General features: G+C 42.7%; 1 protein-coding gene across 5 annotated transcripts in view; it reads left to right on the plus strand.

The window, feature by feature from the left end:
* Positions 1 to 211: 211 nt before the first annotated feature.
* atp11c (ATPase phospholipid transporting 11C) overlaps positions 212 to 21,615 on the plus strand; it is a 38,480-nt gene continuing 17,076 nt past the window's right edge. For 2 of the 5 annotated variants that reach the window (XR_004610018.1, XM_034542830.1), the window contains exons 1-5: positions 259 to 808; positions 13,136 to 13,255; positions 14,669 to 14,758; positions 19,293 to 19,373; positions 21,020 to 21,127. Coding sequence is in view for 4 of the 5 variants with exons in the window: in XM_034542830.1 (XP_034398721.1) it covers positions 782 to 808; positions 13,136 to 13,255; positions 14,669 to 14,758; positions 19,293 to 19,373; positions 21,020 to 21,127 (426 nt within the window). In the remaining variant the exon portion in view is untranslated. Of the gene's footprint in view, positions 809 to 13,135; positions 13,256 to 14,668; positions 14,759 to 19,292; positions 19,374 to 21,019; positions 21,128 to 21,615 lie in introns of all 5 variants that reach the window. The other 3 variants (XM_034542832.1, XM_034542831.1, XM_034542829.1) reach the window with 3 other exon arrangements.

A 21,615-nucleotide genomic window follows, 5' to 3' on the forward strand; every position in this document is an offset into this window, starting at 1 on the left:
AGCATCTTAATGTTGTGCTGAGATATTTGTATAATATCCAGCGAAAGCATTTTTATCGATTATTCTGTAACTTTATTAAAAATACCATCCGCAGAATAAATGTATAAGAGGCTTTTTATTCAACGCCAACCATCACACACCGCCAGTTCTCCTCCTGTCGAGCATGCGGGAATAGGACAAGGTTGTAGTTCAAATTCAGACCACATTACCCATAATACAGTGCGAGCAAAAGTCGCCGCACCTTCGCCGGGTGGAGCTTGTGAACGTGGGGACGTTTGTGGGTTGCTGCTGGAGTGAAAATTGTTTGACAGGGAGGTGAGGCGACCTGTGCAGAGCGATTTGAAGAGAGAAGTTTTTTTTTTTCCAGTGAGTCTGACAGTTTGCGAGTCAACGTTGGAGGCGGACTCGAGCGACACAAATGATTTGTACGAGTCTCAGCAACAGGGCAGCGAGAGAAATGTCAGGGACTGCCCCAGCCTCGAGCGAGGGGAAGCGCGACTAGTCGGCTGCACCGCAACGCGGAAAATATTCAGGGGGAGAGAATGCGAATGGTGAGAGGATACCGAAATCAAACAAAATGGAAACGATGTAGCGTCGCTGCGACAGTTCACATAGCTAGAACTAACGGTAGAGTAGAGAGTAGATAGCTAAGGGGCTAGCAGCTCAACTAACATACATGTAAAGTTATTCCCGTGAGAAGCTGAAGCAGAGCCTCGGAGGCGTCTGTTGAATCGGGGGAGTTCACCAGTGTTGCTAAATCAAAGAAGATAATCGGAAGAAGATGCTACGGAGAAGACTGAACCGTTTGGTATGTGTGCCTGGCATCAACGCGCGCACGCACGCACACAACACACAACCTCTCTTTCTCTCTCGCGCTCACGCACGCACGCACACACACACACACACACACACACACACACACACACACACACACACACACACACACGGCTGCTTGCGTTTTCACTGCAGTGACTATGTCGTGAAAGAATGTTACTCAGCTAAACTAGCATTTCCAGTTTTCGCCTTTTCCCCTCATTTTGGCCGGAAATGCGCGAGGAGCGGCGTGAAGTAGTGGCAAACTGTTACTTCACGAGACCACCGCTGGCTCGTGCGGCTGCCAGGCGGCGGTCTCGCATCATTGCCCTGAGCCAGTTAGCTCATTGCTAGGTAAGTTATTTGCAGGAAGTCACGACAGATGCGAGTTGATGTGAGCTGAAGCTAGGAGTCATTAAACTACGCTTTCCGGTCACAGACTTGTTGTTGTTGTCTTACATGCAAATGTACTTCCTTGTAAATCCACCTTCCTAAGAACCGTATCGTCAAAAGCACAGTGAGTCTCACCTGTAAGAATGTGAAACCGCCCAGGAGCCAAAGCTGTGTTGAGCCTCTGTCTTATCTACCTGTCTCCAGAGACCTTGACGGCTTTTCTCTGGGGTCCCAAATGCAAAAAATATGCACTCTATTTCAAGGCACTATGACCTGCATCCAAAGATAGGCCTTTTCTCTGTGTGACCTTTATGGATAGAGTTAACGTGAGCCGATTAATGGATCATAGGTCTGCAACACATTTGGTGATGCCTTTTTTAATTATTCCATCCATTAAATCGGCTACATCAGTGTTATTTTATTTTTTAGATGTAATATCTTTTAGACCATTGCTCAGACAGTATAAGAAAAACAAAATCCCCAAACATCTGTTTCTAATTTCACTACAGTCCCTCTTTGCTATATTGTTGCATTGCATTCAGCCACTGGATTTTAAATTTGGCATTTTGCCAGCGTGAACTGCTTTGCCATCATATTTCACGATTGGTCAATTTAATGTTAGCCTTTTAAAGTTCATCCATTGGTTTCACTGCCCTTTTACACATACATTAATCAGCCGTGAGTGGGCTAGTTGAAAGTGGAGTAACTATCCGCAAGGCCAGGTTTATAAATGCTAAACCGCCTTTACTGCCTCTTTATCATCCTCCCATGTACCAGTAACCTGTTGTCGCCAGTGATTTGAGTCCCCCATGGGCTCTGTGAGCAGTATAGATAGCGCCAGAGAATAAGGGAAGCAATCTAATAATTATAGTGCCTGACCCTCCTTCTAGCCTCACTCTAAGTGTTGCCAGGTCAGCTGATTTTCCTCCTTCTGGAGAGGATTGCTGCTGTAATTTTCTCCAGTGTGAGCTGTAAATAATATTTTGTGCGGGCCAGCCATCCACACTGCCATTGATGCACACAGTGCCGTTATCTGAGGCTCTGGCTGTCTGCCTCCTGATTCACACCACCCTCCCCTTGCCCATGGGGGGGCAAGGGGAGTGCACCATGAAGAGGGTGAACCGATAGAGAGCAGAGAGAGTGTGGCTGCTCCTACCAAAAGACACTGAGGAGTGTGTGTCACTTGACTCTTCCACTATGATGCACTGTGCCATTAAACCCTGAGTGTGTCTTTGGAAGATCAGTATAGATGGCTGTGGGAGCAAGTGCGGCTGGGCTTTTCATCAGTGGGGTGGGTGGGGGGGGGAAGCTCCAGAGGTTGTAATGCTCTGACAGGAATGCAAAATCACAGTTTCCTTTGATGTTCGCTCAAGCCCTTGAAGGCAGCAGTATGATCTGCGAGAGGTGGCGCCTGGAAACGTGATAGTATTCATTGAGGGAGCCCCTGCCTTGAATGCAAGGAGAACACCACCGACGCATGAAAACACCCGGGTAGCACCTCGGCATCTTTTTTTGCACCATGGTAACCAGAAGGCCTCCTCCTACTCTCTAGCTTGGTTGAAATTACACTTGTGAAGTTTCTGCTTCGTCGTTTGACTGTTGTAGTCCTGTAGCAAGTAATCCTCTGCTCGGTAACGGAGCACACTGAAGCTGGAAATGACATGAGACAATCACAGTGAAACAAATGGAATTACTTTGAGTTAATACAGTAATATAATTTAGTGCTGAAACGATTAGATATGCAATCACTCAAAGCAACATTTTGCTGCTTTAAAAAAACCCCTAACCCAATATCTTTGTACTTCTATTTTCGGACACTTGATTTCCAAAACAATTAATTGAAAATAATAATTAAACCCTAATATGATGACCAAGCTAAGCAAGCTAAAACTTAAAATCTGTTAAATTAGCTGGACTGTTCCAAAGTTGTAATTCACGTTTTTTGTAAGACCTCAAGGTTGTTTCTCACTACACAAGCTGTAGGATTTCATTTCAACGGCAGCCTCTTGGGGTTATTTAGGCACGCTTTATGTAGAGCGCTTAGATATTGTAATGTATTTTGTCTCAGTAGCATACCACATGCTATTTAAACAAAGGATTGGGGAAGAGATTCTAGCCTACAGTTTTTCCTTGTGGTTTAGATTAATACGCACTCCAGTGATGTCCTGACATTTAAGATTTTTTTTCCCATGCTATGAGAGTTTTGAGGGGGAAATACAGTTATGTATTAAGGCTGTGTAGTGAAGTCTCAAATAATTAATGCCTCTGCTCAGGGAGCAGAGGCTGGTCCTGCTCTTTCTCAGTAGGGCTTCCCCCTCACCCTTCTGCCCTCCTCTCCAGCTCTATTCAGTCTATCCATCCTGCTGCAGCATAATGCACTGACGCCTGCCAGTCTCAGATCTTAGATGCCCTTATAAACAGGCCCTACCTACTTGTTGTGTATTTTTGAAGTATTGCATGTCAAATGCCCCAGGCCTCTGGAAACCTGTTTCTCAGGTCAACTAAGAGCTATGGCAGGCCTGATATATGCACACAAACCTGTCCACACAAACCTGCATACACACACTAACACAACTTAGCGCAGATGTCTATGCACACAGACCACACACGCACTTGTACATTAAGGCAATTTTGTGCTAACGTAAACGCACAAGATTGAATTTATCCTCAGAGACTTTAGCGCTCTTCCCAGGGGAAGCTGATGATTTGTTCAGCAATATAAGAGGATGTTTTTGGACCTACTGCTGAACGATACAGTAGTTCCCTCTGACCTGCAAGTGGTGAGGTAATGAGTCTAATTTCCAGCATTTTAAGCACTTTGTAATGTCATGTATGATGCTTTTTTTCGTGTCTGTATTTTGGTTTTGCTGCATCACTTACCCTGCTTCAGAATGCTCCAAATTGTATTTTTTATATTGCGTTCAGGTCAGTATATACTCTAGCTGCGACCCGTTGGAAAGATATTAGAGAATTAGTGAGCTGTTAGGCTATGAGTCTCATCTGAAGGCCACAGCCCATACAAGGCATCGCAGAACCATTGATTTATCAGGTCTTTTTGATTAGGAGAGATGCGTATTGATTAGAGCTGTGCTCAGTTTTGCCGCCATTAGTCTTGCGCTGTGAATTGGCTCGCAAACAGAATTGCTTACTCTGATTTCTTTCTCTTCCTTCCTCTCCATCTGGTCTCATGCACACTGCCCAGTAATGGAAACTCAACCAAGGGAGCTCATCTGCAACACACAGAATGATAATAAATATATTTTGTGTGGGGAGGGTGGCAGTGTGAAGAAATAAACGGCCGGCGGTGGGGTAGTGGGCTGATGAAATATAGTATAGGGAGTCAAGAAAGCCCTTCGTGACTCAGACGTGAGAAACTCGAGTGAAACCAGGGGGTGTACCTGTAGCCTCTTTGCACCTCTCCATCTCTTTCTCCACCTAATGGACACTCTTTTCAGCTTCCTGTAGCGGTTCACATTGGAGTGGGTGGGTCAAGTTGGATCCAAGGGGACCATGGATGGCTTTTTGTGGCATTTTTCCACTTCTTTTTAAAAGCTAGGTTGAATTCTCAGTTTGTACCTCTAAATAATTCAGATTGCTTCATTTAGTTTGAATTCTCCTCACATCACTCCTCTTTTCCCTGACCCACGTATCCTCGCCAGGCTAGATGCACTCCAAATGCATGCTCGTCATCCATATATGTATAAAGGCTCATCCAGGAAATGGTCTGTGCCATGCACCAGCTCTAGCATTACCCAGAGAGCATTCGCAGTGAGATGTGAAGAGAATGCTGAGATGTGTGGGGGGATTTTTTTTTTTTTTTTTTTTTTTTGGTCTCACTGTCTGAGCACGGAGGCAGGAGGTGAGACGCCAGCATTTGTGACGTGTTGTCCCAGTTTTTTATTTTGTCACCTGACGCACAAAAGGAGCAGCAAAGTCCATGTGAGGAGTGCTGCGTGACATCATGTGCACCCTCCCACTCACGCTTGCATGAACACCCCGCTTAAGCAACAGCCTACAATGATTATTTTCACGACAAACTCCCAGCTAGGCAGGCGGTATCGCTCAGTCACAGGGAGAAATATGAGTCTTTTTAATGTGGTCACAGTTCAGTGGGAGAAAAACTTCTGGTGACAAAACCAGACCCCAAATCAACTCTGCCATCTGAGGAGAAAGCGGGAAAGAGCCACATGGATTCTTGTCATCAGACCCATGCCCTCCGATGCAGTGTCTAAGGATAATTAATTGAATAGCAATTACAGCCAGTGTAGCTCAGTACATTATTAAAGATAATGTCATCAGTAGGGCTGCAGCTGAGAGAGATATTTTTTAAATCTTGTCTGCAGCATTGGATGCACTGTAAATGCCTTTTTGTTAGTATTGCATGGCTCTCTGCCAGACATGGTGGGCGGATTGAAGCCATTGTGTTTTGCAGTTTAGTTAAGTTACAACCAATGCACTACATAGAAAAAGCAGCTGGATCAAGCACCTTCATTCTAAGTGGCTGAAGCACAGAGCATATGTGCACTTGGCTAGAAAAACATACTCCATTTATGGCTACACTTTTTTAAATTGTCTTTAATTATGGATTAAAGTGTGACAAGGCCTCTGCTCAAAATGTGCTCAGTTTGCCCGGTCTTAAAGCGCAAAGCATGGAGTTTTTTTTTCCACAAGAGCCCTATTGACTTTTGTCATCCTGGACTTACTGAGCTAACTTGTCAAGAGGATGGTAGCTATGGGGACAAAGTTCAAGCTAGCATAGTAACATACGATGTAACAATATAATCTCTGAAGCGAAACCAAAGCCTCAGTATGTATATGTTTTAACACTATAACCAGTATGAAAATAACTTGCTTCCTGAGAACTTGTTTTGTGAAGTTTATGCTGCGTTCTAGCCTTCTATTTAGTACGGTTCTATTTTGAGGAACAGTGTGCCTCAGATACACAAATGAACACAGACCTCTGTCAGCAATGTGTGACTTGCTTGCTCATTTCCTTCTGTTCCGTCTACAGGACGTTTTTTTGTGTTCCACAACATTTCTGTTTCATCTTCTCTGTTGGCAAACACTTCCTAGGTAGATTGTCCACAGTGCCCACGGGTTTCCCACCAGTGATTAGTGTAGTTTGTGTTCACTTTAATGTTAAAGATTGAACAAATATTCCTAGCTATATACTAACTGTTAATGCACCCAAAAACATAGTGATCAGATGAAGACAATCCCAGAAGCTAGATTCTTTTCAATTCAGATTTGGTGAGAACCACACATACTGACTTCATTACATGCTTATCAATTTAGACAATGCAATCGTGTATCATGATATCTATTTGATGTCATCATGATATGATTCCATTGAAAGACGATAAATCATCACACTGAATTATCGACCAGCCCTAGCTCCCATCGAGTCACACAGTGTTAATTTGTACCCTGTAAACATTTCTGTAAAGTGTGGGCATTGCAAAATGAGTTGACACAATATCTGTCGGTGGTTTTTTGAGATGATTGAGGAAGCAGCTCCCAGTACGAGGTCTCGATGAGTTTCCCCTCCTCCCCATTGTCGAGGGACTCGGTGTAATGTAGGCCAGTACCAGCCCATGGTACAGTACACTCTGTGTCTTGTACAGCTGCCGGGATGCTCATAGAACAATGAGCCTTTGCCTATCCACAACAGCTCCTTAGGGTCAGCCCTCAGTTTAAGTTGGACTGTTATTACTCTGTGGGGCTATTCATCACTGAGTGCAAATAGTAGACAGAGGAGCGAGTAGCCGCTGATATATGGTCTCTGTAGACTATGCCATAGGCTGAGTGTTGGTGGATCCATGATGGAGGTAACACCTGTCCGATGGGGTAATGGCTCTGCTTTTCCTTGACTTGGTAGCCTCAAAGTATGGGCAACCAAAAAACTAATTTTAGGCTGTACTGATGAAGATGTGCTCCCAGTTGTTGGGATAGAGGACAGACTAAAGTTGAAAAAGAAAAGTTTGGTTCTAACCAAAAGATGTAGTATAATAATGGTATGAATTGTTATTATTGTGAGACAGTATGTTCCTACTGTATTGAACATAAGATGGTTGAATTAAACTAAATGGAGGTTTTCTGTGATTCAAGATTTGAGATTGTCTTAAGTATCTGTTCACTTAAATTAAACAAAGCACCATTGTGTTGATATTAGACAGATTAGCCCATGTGATGTGAAATAGCTTTATTTTAGGAAATGCAACAAAGGAGAAAACTTAAAATCATTGCAATGACAAACCTTTCACTATTGGTTTGATGTTAATGTGTCTCTATTATCTTCATGTAGCCTCTCTAAATGCTTTGCAACCGAGGCACAGAGCTTCTTGATGTGTAATCAAATCTGAGAGAGTTACAATTAGTGAGACAGAGTGAGCATGTTGGAAGAGGACAGACCAGTGGGTTGACAAGAAAGAGAAGCGAGTGCCAGAGTACTGCAGTGACTCAACGTGTGCATCTTTCCCCTTGCATTCAAACATTCATCACTCAACTCTATTCTACTAACTTTATGTTGCAGTTAGGCTGTTTTTACTGTTGTCATCAACATTTCTTGCAAATGCCAAACTTAAGTTAGGCATTTGCTCTGGTATTTATTCAAGCCATTACACTAATTTGATGTTTAGGCCTAGCCTTCTGCCAATGTCATAGATCTTATCTTGGGACTTTCCCTGTTATGGTTTTTCTTGAATGCGGTGAGGGGAAAACTGCTAATATGCACCACATTAAGAGGCAGATAAGGTTGACCTGTGATGAATCCACTAAAGCTGAGACCGACATCATAAAACCTGATAGGATAGATAAGGTTCAGCTGAAGCAGATGTTGTTAAGTAGTGGAATATGATGAAGGAGCCGCCCGCACACTCTTCAGCCCACTCTTTTCATGTACTCGTACAACCTAATGAGATATTAGACTGTGTGCAGTTCAGTTTTGTGCATAGAATGACATGAAATGGATACTAAGGTCAAATAAGAACATGGACTGTGTTATTAGTGCAAGAGACAAAGAAGTACAAGCATAGGTCTCCAGTGCTCTCTCTTACACACAGCTCCCTCACACCTCATTAAATGTGTTTAATAAGTAGAGTGGTTTTTTAAGCTTAATGCCACAGCTCCTGCATTCCATACTGAACATGTGTGTGTCGCTTTCTCTCCTGTTCCCAAGTTACAAAACCACAAGAGCAAGAAAGCTTTCACCTGCCGTCTTCTTTTAAACGTACTTCGATTTGCTTCAGCACTTTTGTAAGAATAAGTTACAGGGATTGATTTTGTTTGACCTCAATATCTATTTATGTCGGGGTATATAATGCTCCCTGGGCCGATGTCACACCTGCTGTCACTAACCCTTTCCCCTCTACACATTGTGGAAGCATCTTGATTTGCCAATTGTTCAGAGATGCTTGTCAGTTTCACTTGCTAGATAACAAATACTCCTCGTCTGGAGATGCACGTGTATGCAGCCGGAACCACGCTTCAGTTAAGCTCTGCTTGACAAATACAGATGCAAGTGAGAGCCAGAACCACTCACTCTATGCTCCTTGACAGATTTATGTCAATACATGTCCATAAAGAATGGCTATGTAAAAGGAAACTGGATGTGGAGTTCTATTCTTGTGACTCGCATACCTGTGGGTCGTGCATGATATGTGACCAACATACAATTCAAGGACCAGGACAACTGAAAGATGCCTTTCAGATGAGTGGTGTTGTTCATGAACACAAACAGTAAATCATGTTGCTTTTGGTGTAGTGCTTTCAGATAACAGTGGGTGTCTTATGACATGAATTATGTGAGTAATCCTAGCAGGAATCTAACTGCAGCCGCTGTTCCTTACACCACTACATCTGAGTTACTTTTGATTCTTTAAAAAAAAAAATATGGTGAGCATTGCAGATACTATTCAGCTTTTTAATGTTTTATATTAATGCACATTAAATATATGTTTTGTATTTAGATTGCTGGTCAAACAAAAACAACATAAATATTTTACTGTGGGCTCTGAAAAAGCCTGACATTTCTTAGACTAAACGATTACTCAATTTTGTCAAGAAAATAAGCCGCAGATTCATTGATAGTGAAAGTAATTGTTGGTTGCAGCCCTGGTTTAAATTGCATTGACTTAAATTCCACAATGCTTAGCTTGCCCAAAGCTGAGTTAATGAAGATTATGTTTGACAGCGGATTGCACTGGGATAACTTGCATTACACAGCCTACTTTCATTAAAGGTGCAACTGAATTCATTAGTCATGCAAAGATATTACCTTTTTAATTAAAATGTGATTTTATGTTATTTTTTAAAGAAAGAACACTGGTTTAAAGAAAGAAAACTGGTTTGTCCACTTTGTGTGTATATAGGAATACTAATTAAATCTTACAAGAGAACATCACCAGGGAGTTTAATCAACATCTCTCATTTAAAAGTTCTAAACCATTATGATTGAAAGAGTTTCACATGGTTGAACTGTGAGGGAGTTACTCGTGTGATGGATTGTATTACAGTGTGCATGGCCTTGTATGTTTCTCGTTACCCCGTGTGTCTGTTCGGCTAACGGCATGCAGATTGTGACAAAGCGGGATTGTCCCTGAACAGTGAGATGGTGTGATGGGGCACGGCGTCATCAGACCCGAGTCATCAGTCGCTAAATGCAGTCCTATATTCTCCCAGTCCCTTCCGGAGCCCATTTCATGATTTGTGTATAATTTAATTGAGAGTGTAATTTAATGTAAAGTTTCAGAGTGACTCAATTATCTAATGCGCTATTTACTGCGCTATTACATCTCTGCTCAAATTAACATTAGATGTTTGCTTTATTGATCTTCAGTCACGTTTTGTAGCTGATGCTTTTTCATCGTGGATGAATTTGCTGTTTGCTGTTGACTTTTGGCCACTTTTCCTTTACTTGCTCATCATTGGCAGTGAATGGCTTTGTTTGACCTTTTGAAAATGAGGTATAGATAATGCAATCAGTTATATTTTTCCTTGCATTAGCATTTCTTGGTTGGTATTTAGCTCACTATTTTTGAGATGTGCATTGCGGTCACGTAACTGCTCAGAAATTAAGTGGGCCTCGTGGTCTGACCCTCATTATATTTTACAGCGAATTCGCCACTAAATCAATGGCCGTTCAATTGTTATTTTCTTATCTTTAGGGCCCCAGGGCTTGGTCTACTTCCTCATTTTATACAGAATCTAATTTTCAGCATGAATTATGTGAGTGTAGGTGCCCACATTTCTTTTTGAGAATAAACTGAGGCCCAAAGCTTATGTAGGTTGTTGCAACACTGTTTCCGTAGTGTTTATTTATCTGAAAGGCCTGTGACCTTGAAACTGTCCATTAGCTTGGCTCTTGTGCATAATCAATCCTAGATGGGCACAGGTGATGGATTAGCACTAGCAGAAGCCAGCCAACTTATACTGTTGACTGTCTGACCTGTAACCCTGAAGGTACAAGCCAGAGCCCTTCACAGGTACTTTGAGTCGAGGCTAATTTGTTTTGTAAATTGTTCCTTACTTGCATTTTATATTTTGCATGCTCAGCCCTTTGTACTAACATGGTCTCCTCATGTTATGAAGTGTTCACTATTGCATTTCTGGAATGCGAGTATGTTTGGTGCATTTCTCAGAGTACCGATGAAGGATAAGTGCCATAAATGCTGCATCTGATTCAAACAAATGAACAAAGTAGTCCATGGCGGTGTTCCTGGGCTACTGCTCCTTCAGGGTATACTGGTTGTTGTTTGATAATCAAAAGCGGGATGTGCTTGTGTCCTTGGATTCTGTTGTACTTCCTTTCTCTCGCACTCTTTCTTCCTCCCACTCTCTCCCTTCATTCTCTGGCAGCCGGGTCCGTCTGGTCCTGCTGTATTAGTGTCAGTGTGTACCGAGCGGGTAGGGGATGGTAGATTTGACAGCCATACTGAGGTGTGAACATGTCTGCTCATGCATAAGGGAGCATTATATAAGCCTTTTGGTTCTCTTCTCTAGTTTGATCTGGAGAGCCAATGGGAAATATTTCGGAATTAAGACGATGCATTTTAACTTTATTTTGCGTTATTGGACTGCTAATGAAAAGCAAATTATTGCATAAACTGGAGTTATGTCTGCAGTTCTTTTTTGACCCACATGCATATATTAGGCTTACAAGTGAGGTTGTTCTTTGATCTCACCTCTTGTCAGCAACAGACTTTGGGCAGCTCGCTGTCCAGGTGGCCATAATTCATACATTCCCTGGGTCTTGTCCAGGATCAGATGTTCATGGTAATCTGTCCCCTCAACCCACATGTTGCTGGCCTTTGTATTAAATGAAGCAGATCCCCTGCCTGCATCACCTTAATCATTTACAGGCACAGTAACAGCTAAACAACTTGTACTTGAGCTGAGAGCACAACTATAATGCTACAATAATGTAATTGGAGAAAAAAAGCATGGGCAGTTTGGAACATGCACAAGCTCATTTTGTCAGTTTGTCAATTAATTTAATAATTGATTTAACTACTAAATCAGGTTGGCACTGGAACAAGAGGAAAAGTTGAATATATGCACATTAGAGGATCCAGCTTGTTTACGGGCAGACAAGCTTGTTTAAAAAATATGTTCAGGTGTGCTCTCTCTATCTGTTTCCATAACTACACATTCAAGTGAAGTATTTGCTCATTTCGTAGGTGTAAGTGAGAGGAAAAAAGTGTGTAAACCTTTTGAAAATATAGTATCAGCATCAGCAGATTGAACTCTTATTAACCAAGGTAGCGTTGTTATCGACATTATCAGTCGGGTGTCACAGATATCTGAAAAAAATCATTTCCCTTTTTGAGGAAACTCAGAGGTATTTATGGAAATATTATAGATTTGTATAACCCTCTGTCTTTGCTTAATTGATCAGAGCGATAATGTGCGACAGACACATAAAACATAGAGATCACTTGATCTCTATACTTTACACTTGAAAGAGCTGGGAATAGTCTTTGCGAAGTGAACGAGCTGGGGTGTACGGTTTTACAATAAATAAAATATTCAAAAAGGAAAAATACCTACCTGACAATTTATTTAGCTCTTATTATTCCTGTTGTTTGTGACACTTCCGCAAGGCGAGCTTCGGTAGAGTCAAGACCGCGACTTGGCTTTTCGGTAGCGGTCTGTGATTCACCTTACCTGCCTTTTTATAGAAGAGGAATTTCCCCGGGCACCTCATGTCCAGCGTGTCTCTGGCTCCTGACCCTGTTCCTGAGTCTTTCCTCTGTCAGACATTTGGCGAGTGTGCGTGTGTGTACTTATGCGTGTGGCTGCACATATCACCCTGCCATCTGCATCACGACAAGGCAGCTCAAACAATAAATCAGAGCGCAGCATTTTTCTCCTGGCTGTCCGCATTTATGACTCGTTTACCATCGATGAGTGACCACCTGGGAGGGAAAAAATTAAGTTATAGTCCTCGCACAATCACCATTTTGGCCCGTTGACCCCTGTCATACTTTTCTTTGTCTGCTCTCTGAGTTATTGGCTTGTGCTCAACAGTAGAGTGCTTTTCAAGTCTTTTTAATTTGCTGCACCACTGTAGCAATTCTAATCTCTTAATACTTGACATGTGGGTGGAATTTAGGCCTCACTCAACTTTTTATGGCCACAACAAATTCTTTGTGATCATTGTGGCTCTGCTGCACCTTAAATATCAGTGCACCATAACACAAGTTGTTTATTTATTCCCCATCCCTCCCTCGACATGTTGCAGATAGTTGGTCACATTTTACCCTCAAATAATTCTTGTTTCTTGCAATTTATGCTTTTGTTAGATTTAACTGGGCTCATTCAATGTCTAATCGCTGTTCAAATGAAGAGACGTGCCTTGAATTACTAACATATTTCACTTTCCTTTCTCTTTTTCTCAATCTCTTCCTATCTCTACTGCTTCGTCCTCTAGCTTGGCGTCGATGAGAGAAGAGTAGACAGCAGGACTATCTATGTTGGTCATCGGTCATCTTCCACCAATGAGGCTTTCATCCCACCCAAGTTCTGTGATAACAGGATTGTGTCTTCCAAGGTAGGACACGCACGCACGTACACACATGCACCCACGTACGTATGCCAGGGCGCCCCAGTCTTGCCTTAAACGGGAAGAAATTAATATACCGCTGTTTGTTTCCCAGCTCCTCTGTGTATTCTGTTTCACCTGCCTTCAAGCATTTGCCTTCTCTTATCTGACACGTGGAATGAACTCCTGAACAGTCCCGAGCATGCCTGTGTCTTCCTTTCTTTATTCCTTCTCCCACTGCTTCTCTTCGCTCCCAACGGAAGGCGATTATGTGTTTGTCAGAGGAGCACTGGGTGTGGCAGTAAAATACATGGCTGCTATTAATGTACTGGCAGGGTGGGCAATTCGGTCGTTTCCCTCTGGGGTCTGACAGACCAGACTCCCCTTCCCCCTCACCCCAATCTAACCCCTCGGTCCTCAGCAGCAGGCTCAGGCTAGAGCTGGCTGACTTGCTTATGGATATGAAGAAAGTGATGAGAGAGGGAAGCGGTGAGAGGGTAAGACGGCAGTGGGATTTATAGTGGTGCAGAGCGCCCCAGTGAGGATGGGCCAATCATCTGGCTTCTGCCAGTATGTCAGGGTAAACAGCCTTTAATTACCCCGGCTGTAGTGTTTTTATGCTCCTCCATGCCTCTGCTATCCATCATCCGGTTGCGTTTGCAACCAGTCTCCTCCTCTCCTCTCTTGCTCCTGTGCTACTGCACCACCACCCTCACTGCTGCCACCCCCCTTTTTCTCATTACTTTCACTCTCTTTTCTGTCTGGCGAAATGAGATGGGCCATTCTGCTGCCGCTGCATTTCAACGCTATCCCCATGCAGACATTCCCTTTCATAAACAGTGCCTTAATGCTGTTTCCCTGCGAGTGCCTGTTTTAAGTGCATGCCCTTGTCTTTTTCAACCCCGGCACCAAGTTGCCAGCAGGGTATTGTCGAGCCGTCTCAAAGTGTTTTAAGCAGATAAAAGTGTTGCTTCAGCCCCGATGGTATCAGCAGTCGTGATCACTTATAAAAGAACAAAACGCATCGGAATAGTCTCCAACATGATAAGTTCATTGGCTCTGCGTTCAAGGCCTGACAAATTACGGAGATAAACCGCTAATCTGATTCAATTGAATACCTGTGGTCCCCAAAGGCCTTCTCCCTAAGCAGAACAAATAACGGAGACTCCAGGCTCTTGAAGTTGCCTTTCCTCTCCCCCTCCACAGCTCAGACAGAATGCACATATGCAAGAGTCTGTGAATATCGAATGCCTCTAATCTCTCTCCCCTTGCCAAGCTTTTTGTTAACCTCCCTAAATTCTGTTGAAAAACACCATGCCTGAATGGAAAAATTATGCAAAAAAGAGCAGCAAAAAGAAATCCACAAACTGTATTTATCTGTGACCTACATGCATGCTTTTTTTCTTCTATTTTCTCCCACAGTATACCGTTTGGAACTTTCTACCAAAGAACCTGTTTGAACAGTTCAGAAGAATTGCCAATTTCTACTTTCTTATAATTTTCCTGGTGCAGGTAAGGACACCACGTTTTGTCAGTGTTTGTTTATCGATGTTAAATAATTATTTTATGAATACTGTCTGTGACGTGTGTTGTGTGGATGTCTGATACCTTTTCAGACAACCCTCTGAAGCAGGTTAAAGCCTGCTGATGATCAATCTCAATGGGTTAATGTGTCTCATCATACTTGGCTTCACAACCTGTGTTCCTTGGACCTGCACGGCGTGTTGTGTTTGTGAGGAGTGTGAGAAAGTGTTTCCATTTGCATGTGGGCATGGCAGGTGTGAAAGAGATACTAGATGTGTGAACTGTATGGTGTGACTGGGAAGTGTGCCCAGCAGGCCACAGGTCATTTAACAATCTGCAACTCTCCTGTTTACGTTGCCTTTTAAGACATATTGTTTGAAGAATGAAATAACTCCATGGTACTGTATGAACAATGGCATTAATGAATCAAGGGGGGAAAACAATTCTAAAATGGATCTACATACAATGACGCACTCATGCGGAGGCATAAACAGACATTAATCTCACTAGTTTGTGTCAAGACTTGTACATTTTAATTTGATAAGTACATTGTTACAAAGGTCTATCTAAGTACCCAGCTTAAATTGTAAGCTAGCTATTAGTCCAGTGTTGTGAGATGTGTAAAACTAATTAATGGATGTTTAATGGACTATTAGTACCAGGATGTAGATTGTATTTTCATCTAACATGTCAATGCTGAATTCCCCTAGAATTAGATGGGAAGGTGCAAAGATAAATATAAAGTTGAATACATTTTTGTAACGTTCACTCTATCAAGCATAGTTTTGGGCTTTCCCCAAATTTTTTATATTCATTTATTTGTTTGTTATGTCAAATTGCAAGGTTTGCCATTGTTGCTTGTGTTGCTTGTGCCTCTCCTCATGAGTAGCTGACTGAGAGCTGGCCAGGAGCGCTGACCGACATTTTTTGACTGGCATCCTTATTCCCTTTCTCTTAAGTGACCTCTCCTCTCTCCTCTCTGGGATCTAGCAGTTGTTGTTTGTGTATGGAAAAAAGATCAGTTGCTTGCATCTGCACTTGCTCTTCTATCATCTCTCTCTCTCTCTCTCTCTCTCTCTCTCTCTCTCTCTCTCTCTTTCCAATCCATGGAGATGGAAACTAACCTCTCTCCTATTAGCAGTAACCCAAACTATGGAGGCAAACAGCCCTCTAGTGTAAACAGGTGCTGGCGTTGGGTCTGTTCAGGAGGGATCTGCTCCATCTAGTCGCATACTGACTGAATGAGCTCACAGTGACTGCTCCCAGAGGTCCAGCACTGTACTAAACTGAGAAATATCTGCTGTCGCAAAGTAATTCCATCATTCAAGTCAAAAGCAGATCAATTTCAGAGTTTATTTTTCACCCCGGTATTTACAGTTGACAGCCTTTATTTTCCAGTTTGTTTGGTTTAACTCCATATGATCCTCAACTAATAGCTAAAGGTTCTGGATTTTTGTGCGCTAATGTGTGAAATTATCGTGAGTGAATGCAGCACACTTATGTGGGAGTAAACCACCAAGCATGTTTGCATCCCTCTCTCAAACACGCAAGGATTATCAGTGTGTAATGTGTGCAGTGCAGTGTTTGTTTGTGGGTGACTACTTTGTATGTATGTGCGTGTGGATGTATGACTCAGTGGGTGTCCTGGGTTTGCTGATGGTGTTTACCCGAGCTGCAGCGTGGTTGGCGTTTCTCCACTAATCCAGAGTCTCTTGAGGGGCTCCTTAGCCCAACCACTCAGTCTTTCCCATGCAGCCTGCTATTATATCAGAGAGAGGATGAGAGAGAAACAGGTACACAGACTCCGTGCGCATTCATTTTGCACCCGCATCTCATAGATAGAAATAAACCTTCTCACTTCCCCTGAGAGCCTTCATGCAAATGCTCTACCAACAACCAAATGTCATGCTTCCTCCAAGTCTGTCCCTGCCGCCTTTGGTCTCTCCCTGTCATTTGTTCTTTCTGGCGTCCTTTCTCCCTCTCATTCTAACCATCTCTCTGCAGCGCTGCACTGCTGACGTCAGCAGCCAGGAAGCCCTCTGTACTTCTCAGTGCCACAAATAGACACAGGCTGATAAAAAAGCACCACTCTGCTATAAATAGCCCTGCATGTCTTCGCTTGAATTTGATCGTGTGAGAATAGAGCGCAGTGAAAGAGTAAGAGAAACCGTGATGAGAGAGAAAGAGAGGGGAAACAAAAGGGCAAAGGGGTAGGAGGACTCGAGGGCCCACAGTGCTGCCCCGGGACCTCTGAGACCTGCTGTCCGTCGCTCACTCTGACACACTTCTCCCGGCTCAGATGAAGGGATTTGTGCCGCTCCGTTCTGCAGCTCTGATATCACACCAGCACATCAGCAGCAGCACACAGTTCACTTCTATTGCTGAGATGTTTTGGCTTTGCATTTGGTGCAGAGGAGGAAAGGTATTTGGCCATCTGGAAGTGTGGTGGGGATCGTTGTCAATCAGTGCAGATAAACGGAAAGAGACGAGCTCTGGCAGAGAACTGTGTGTTGTTTGGCCAAAGTACAGTTGTTGAAGGTTTTATGAAGGTTTTAGTTCTCTCAAGAGGTTGCTGTTGCAGCATTTTTAATTCGTCAATGATACTATTGGCCCATTAAAGAGTAGTTTTCACCCTATTCCAAAATTGATGACGGTCCTTGATACAGTTATGTCTGTGAAGCTAGGAAGTCTGATGTCACACTGTATTTTAGTGAAAGAAAGCTTTTTTTTTTTTAGAATCACTGTTTATGAACTGTTACTAAAAAAGACATTGTCATTTATCTCTTTTTATAGTCCGCTATTGTACAGTTGCCATCAAAATTGTCATAAAAGCACCAAAGATAAATCTAAATCGAGCAACATTTATGCTGAAAGTTGGCATTATGAAGCTTTCTGTGCCGTGGTCACCCTTAGTCAGGTTTGGCCATCTGGCTGCTGCATCAGAGGGACACGCTGTCCTCAGTCTTTCCTGCTGGTGCCTTTCTGTGCTCCGTGATCAGCTAACCTTCAATCCAGTCATGGGAGGCAAAAAAAAAAAGATCACCTTTTTTCCCAATGTTCATCACATTTGTACTTGGGGAAGGGGTCATGACAAACAGTGAAGGGCTAAAAGGACCGGCGCAAACCAAGCTGAAGAAATCAATGTTCCACTCGCTACACAGCCAATAGCAATGCGCAAGGTGTAATAAATCGTTAACATAGAGCCCCATTTACAATCCTCATGTACACACACTGTTCTTTTGAAGCGTTGAGCACTCTCACCTCTGGCTCTCTACACCTGAGGCTACTGCGTCAGAATCATTACTTTTGCTTCTGTTTCCCTGAAATCGCCAACCTCTACAAATGTATAATGCAGACTCTCCTCTGAATCTGCACTCCTTCAAATGGTCCATCGCTGCTTTGTAATTGATTGATCCTCCAGTTTATTGTTGTCACAGTAAAGCTTGGGTTGGATAGTAGCTCACTGGCTTTGTGCTTCCTATGTTTGTGTGTGAGTGTGGGCATGAGTAGGTATGGGTACTGAATGTGGCTGTCCGGGATTACAGAGCGGGCGTCAGTTTTTTGTTTTCTTCTCCCATTCTTAGTCCACGCACAGGTGAGTAAATCACCAGATACTGCTTAAAAACGCATCTCCTGCTCTTCCTTGAACGGATGTCTGTCAGCTTGTAATGCTCCTGGTTAGAATACCAACGAGCTGGATGTGTTGTGTCTGTGGGTGCTGGAATACGCACCCCGGCTCGGGGGGGGGGTCCAGCCTGCATTCTGCAGGATCAGAAATGCATGAGTAAATCCATCTTATGATAGTTTTAAGTAACACACAAATACACAAGGCCATTTGTGCGACGGGGCTTAAGATGGGAGGTCAGGTGCTGCGCATGAACTGATCATTTGGGATTACCTGACTGGCTGCACACTTATTCACATTACACACAAACATTAAATGTGAACCTTCCTGTTCGATCCCCTCACGCACAGCTGGGTGCAGGTAAGGTGAATCCAGCAAAGCTTTGAGTTGGCCCTCTCTCTTGCTTTGGCAGAGACACAGAAGTGCTGGCATGCCTGCAGATTAAGCATTTTGCCCCTGGCCCACTTGATTAAAAGTTATTTGGTCCAGAACCTCGCTCGCTCTATTCCAAAATGTAAATGTCTCATTTGTTTCCTACCGATGAACACATTTGGGGAATAGTAGAATTGCCTCACAGAAACAGGCTACACCCTGTATTTAGAGGGCCGGCCCCTGCCTCTATACCATAACCACACACACACACACACACACACACACACACACACACACACACACACACACACACACACACACACACACACACACACACACACACACACACACACACACACACACACACACACACACACACACACACACACACACACACACAGTAGTGATGCTTTGTACTCCTGTCTAGTATTTAATGCAGATCTTTTCAGTTTGAAGGCCATATGTTTATTGTTAGGTGTTAACGTTACATTTCTTTGAAGTGAAATTGTTTTTTCCCCTCCATAGGTGATCGTGGACACCCCCACCAGCCCAGTCACCAGCGGCCTACCCTTATTTTTTGTGATTACAGTCACCGCTATCAAGCAGGTAAGACACTGCCTAATGATGCTGATAAGTGTTGATAAGAGACATTTTATTGTGATTTCTATTGTAATGTCATTTCCTCATAATGTTCCTCAGTGCATTATTCTCTCTCTCTCTCTCTCTCTCTCTCTCTCTCTCTCTCTCTCTCTCTCTCTCCATATAATATTATGAGTCCCCCTGCCTTCATAACTCCCTGCTGTGATTTTTGTATAAAGTACGTGACTAATGCTTTCTTGGGTTTTGTATTAATGTGCTCTACTGGTGAATTATGATTCGGGAGCAGACGAAATGGGCTCTATGGGACTGTGAGCAAACAGAGAGAGAGAATCCGTATTATTCCAGAGATATAAATGATCAAGGGCAGGGTCTATTTCTTCAACTCAGTTGCGTCCATGTCCTAGCTTTAGATGTATTGTTCTAACATAGGCTTTTTAGTTTGTCTACTTCTGGGGCTTTGAAATGCACAATAGTGGGTGTGTTTCCTTACGTAAATACATGGGACTCACTGATAGCGCTGGGCTGGCTTTAGCCAGACTTTGAAGTGGGACTCTATTAGTCAGGCATAGGTGAAGTGCACAGTTCAACTGACCATCCGTGGAATGCCTCCCCTCTCCCCTTTCATCCACCTGGCATCATTTCTCTGCATCACTCAACCAGACTTTCTCTCTCTCATCATCTTTCCTGGTAATTCTGCTTTCTGGCTCGAGCACTGCCTTGGCACACACTCTGGTTTCCCTCTCTCCTCTACATCTTTGCACCATCTCTCTATCACTATCTTCAAGTTCAGGCTAACTCTTTTGAGTCTGATATAATTATTTCAAAGAATCCTAAGTCGTATCTGTTTTTTCCTCAAAGCTTGTACTAACAAACCAACCAATATTGGTCACCTGCATGCAATTCTGACATTTTACCCTTTACCTGCACTGTTTATCAACTACAATGTTTCAATCATGGACGGTACTATTTGATTTGTGCAGAGGGTGTGTGTGTGTGTGTGTGTGTAGGTGTGTCAGTGCGGAGGAGGTCGATAGACAGAAAACAGTTTCTTAGTTTGGTTTGTTTCCTGCTTGTTTCCGGTGGTTGTAAAGAGAGAGAGAGAGAGAGAGAGAAGAAGTGTTCTCTAACTACTCAATACTCATACATCAGTAATATAGTATTATGTCTGTTTCAATGCATATCATGTCGCCCACCTCCTGCGGGCCTTGAAATGTTGGTCCCCCATTGTTCAGATGAATCTCTGCAATCGTTTTGAAAATAGTCAAATTCAACATGGTTAAAAACTTTTGTTTGAGGGGGTCTTTACAGTACAAGGCTTTGTGCCTTATGCTGCTGCAGCCCCAGGAATATATATAATTTTTTTTTACCCGTGTCTGTATTAGATTCAAGGCATACTGTTCCAATGCACTGCTGAATAAATGGCCAGTCTCTGCTGCTGCAGGCACTCTTTTTCACATTTATGATGAAATACTAAATGTAAAGATTATATTGTATTGTATGCACATACATTTCTTTGTCTCTTACCCTCTTCTCTTGGTGAGAGGTCATGTCAAACCTTTATTGTGTGACAGTATATGCTCAGAAACAAAAGTTTGTACTTTTTTGTTTTATCAAGCAAATAACTCAATCTTGATTTTGATATGTTTGTGTAGGGCTACGAGGACTGGCTGCGGCACAAGGCTGACAATGAGGTCAATAAGTACCCAGTGACGGTGCTAGAGCAAGGCCGGAGGATACGGAAGGAGAGCGAGAAGATCAAGGTACCTTTCAGCAGCCACATCCACTGGAATAAATATTTCCTTAGAGACATGGCCAGTAAAAAGCTGCTGGCAGCTTGTCATGACTGTCTGTCTGAAATATATGCACAGGGGAGAAAATGCTCTGCATGCTCCACTGATTAGATGTTCAAATATGGGTGTGATGTTAATTAATTTATCCAGGGTGTTGTGTGCAGGTTAGTGCTCCATAAAGAACTAACCTGCACAACTAACCGTATGTATATATGTATATATGTATATATATATATATATATATATATATATATATATATATATTGTACTAACTATATATATATATATATATATATATATATATATATATATATATATATATATATATATATATATATATATATATATATATATAGACCCCCACCCTTGTTATGTTAGTCCTGCTAGTGCTTCTGAAACCACTGAGAATCTACATCCAGCTGTGAAAACCAAAATATTGTTGCTCTGTGTGAAACTTT

Source organism: Cyclopterus lumpus, chromosome 10 (genome assembly GCF_009769545.1).
Source record: "Cyclopterus lumpus isolate fCycLum1 chromosome 10, fCycLum1.pri, whole genome shotgun sequence".
Taxonomy (NCBI): domain Eukaryota; kingdom Metazoa; phylum Chordata; class Actinopteri; order Perciformes; family Cyclopteridae; genus Cyclopterus; species Cyclopterus lumpus.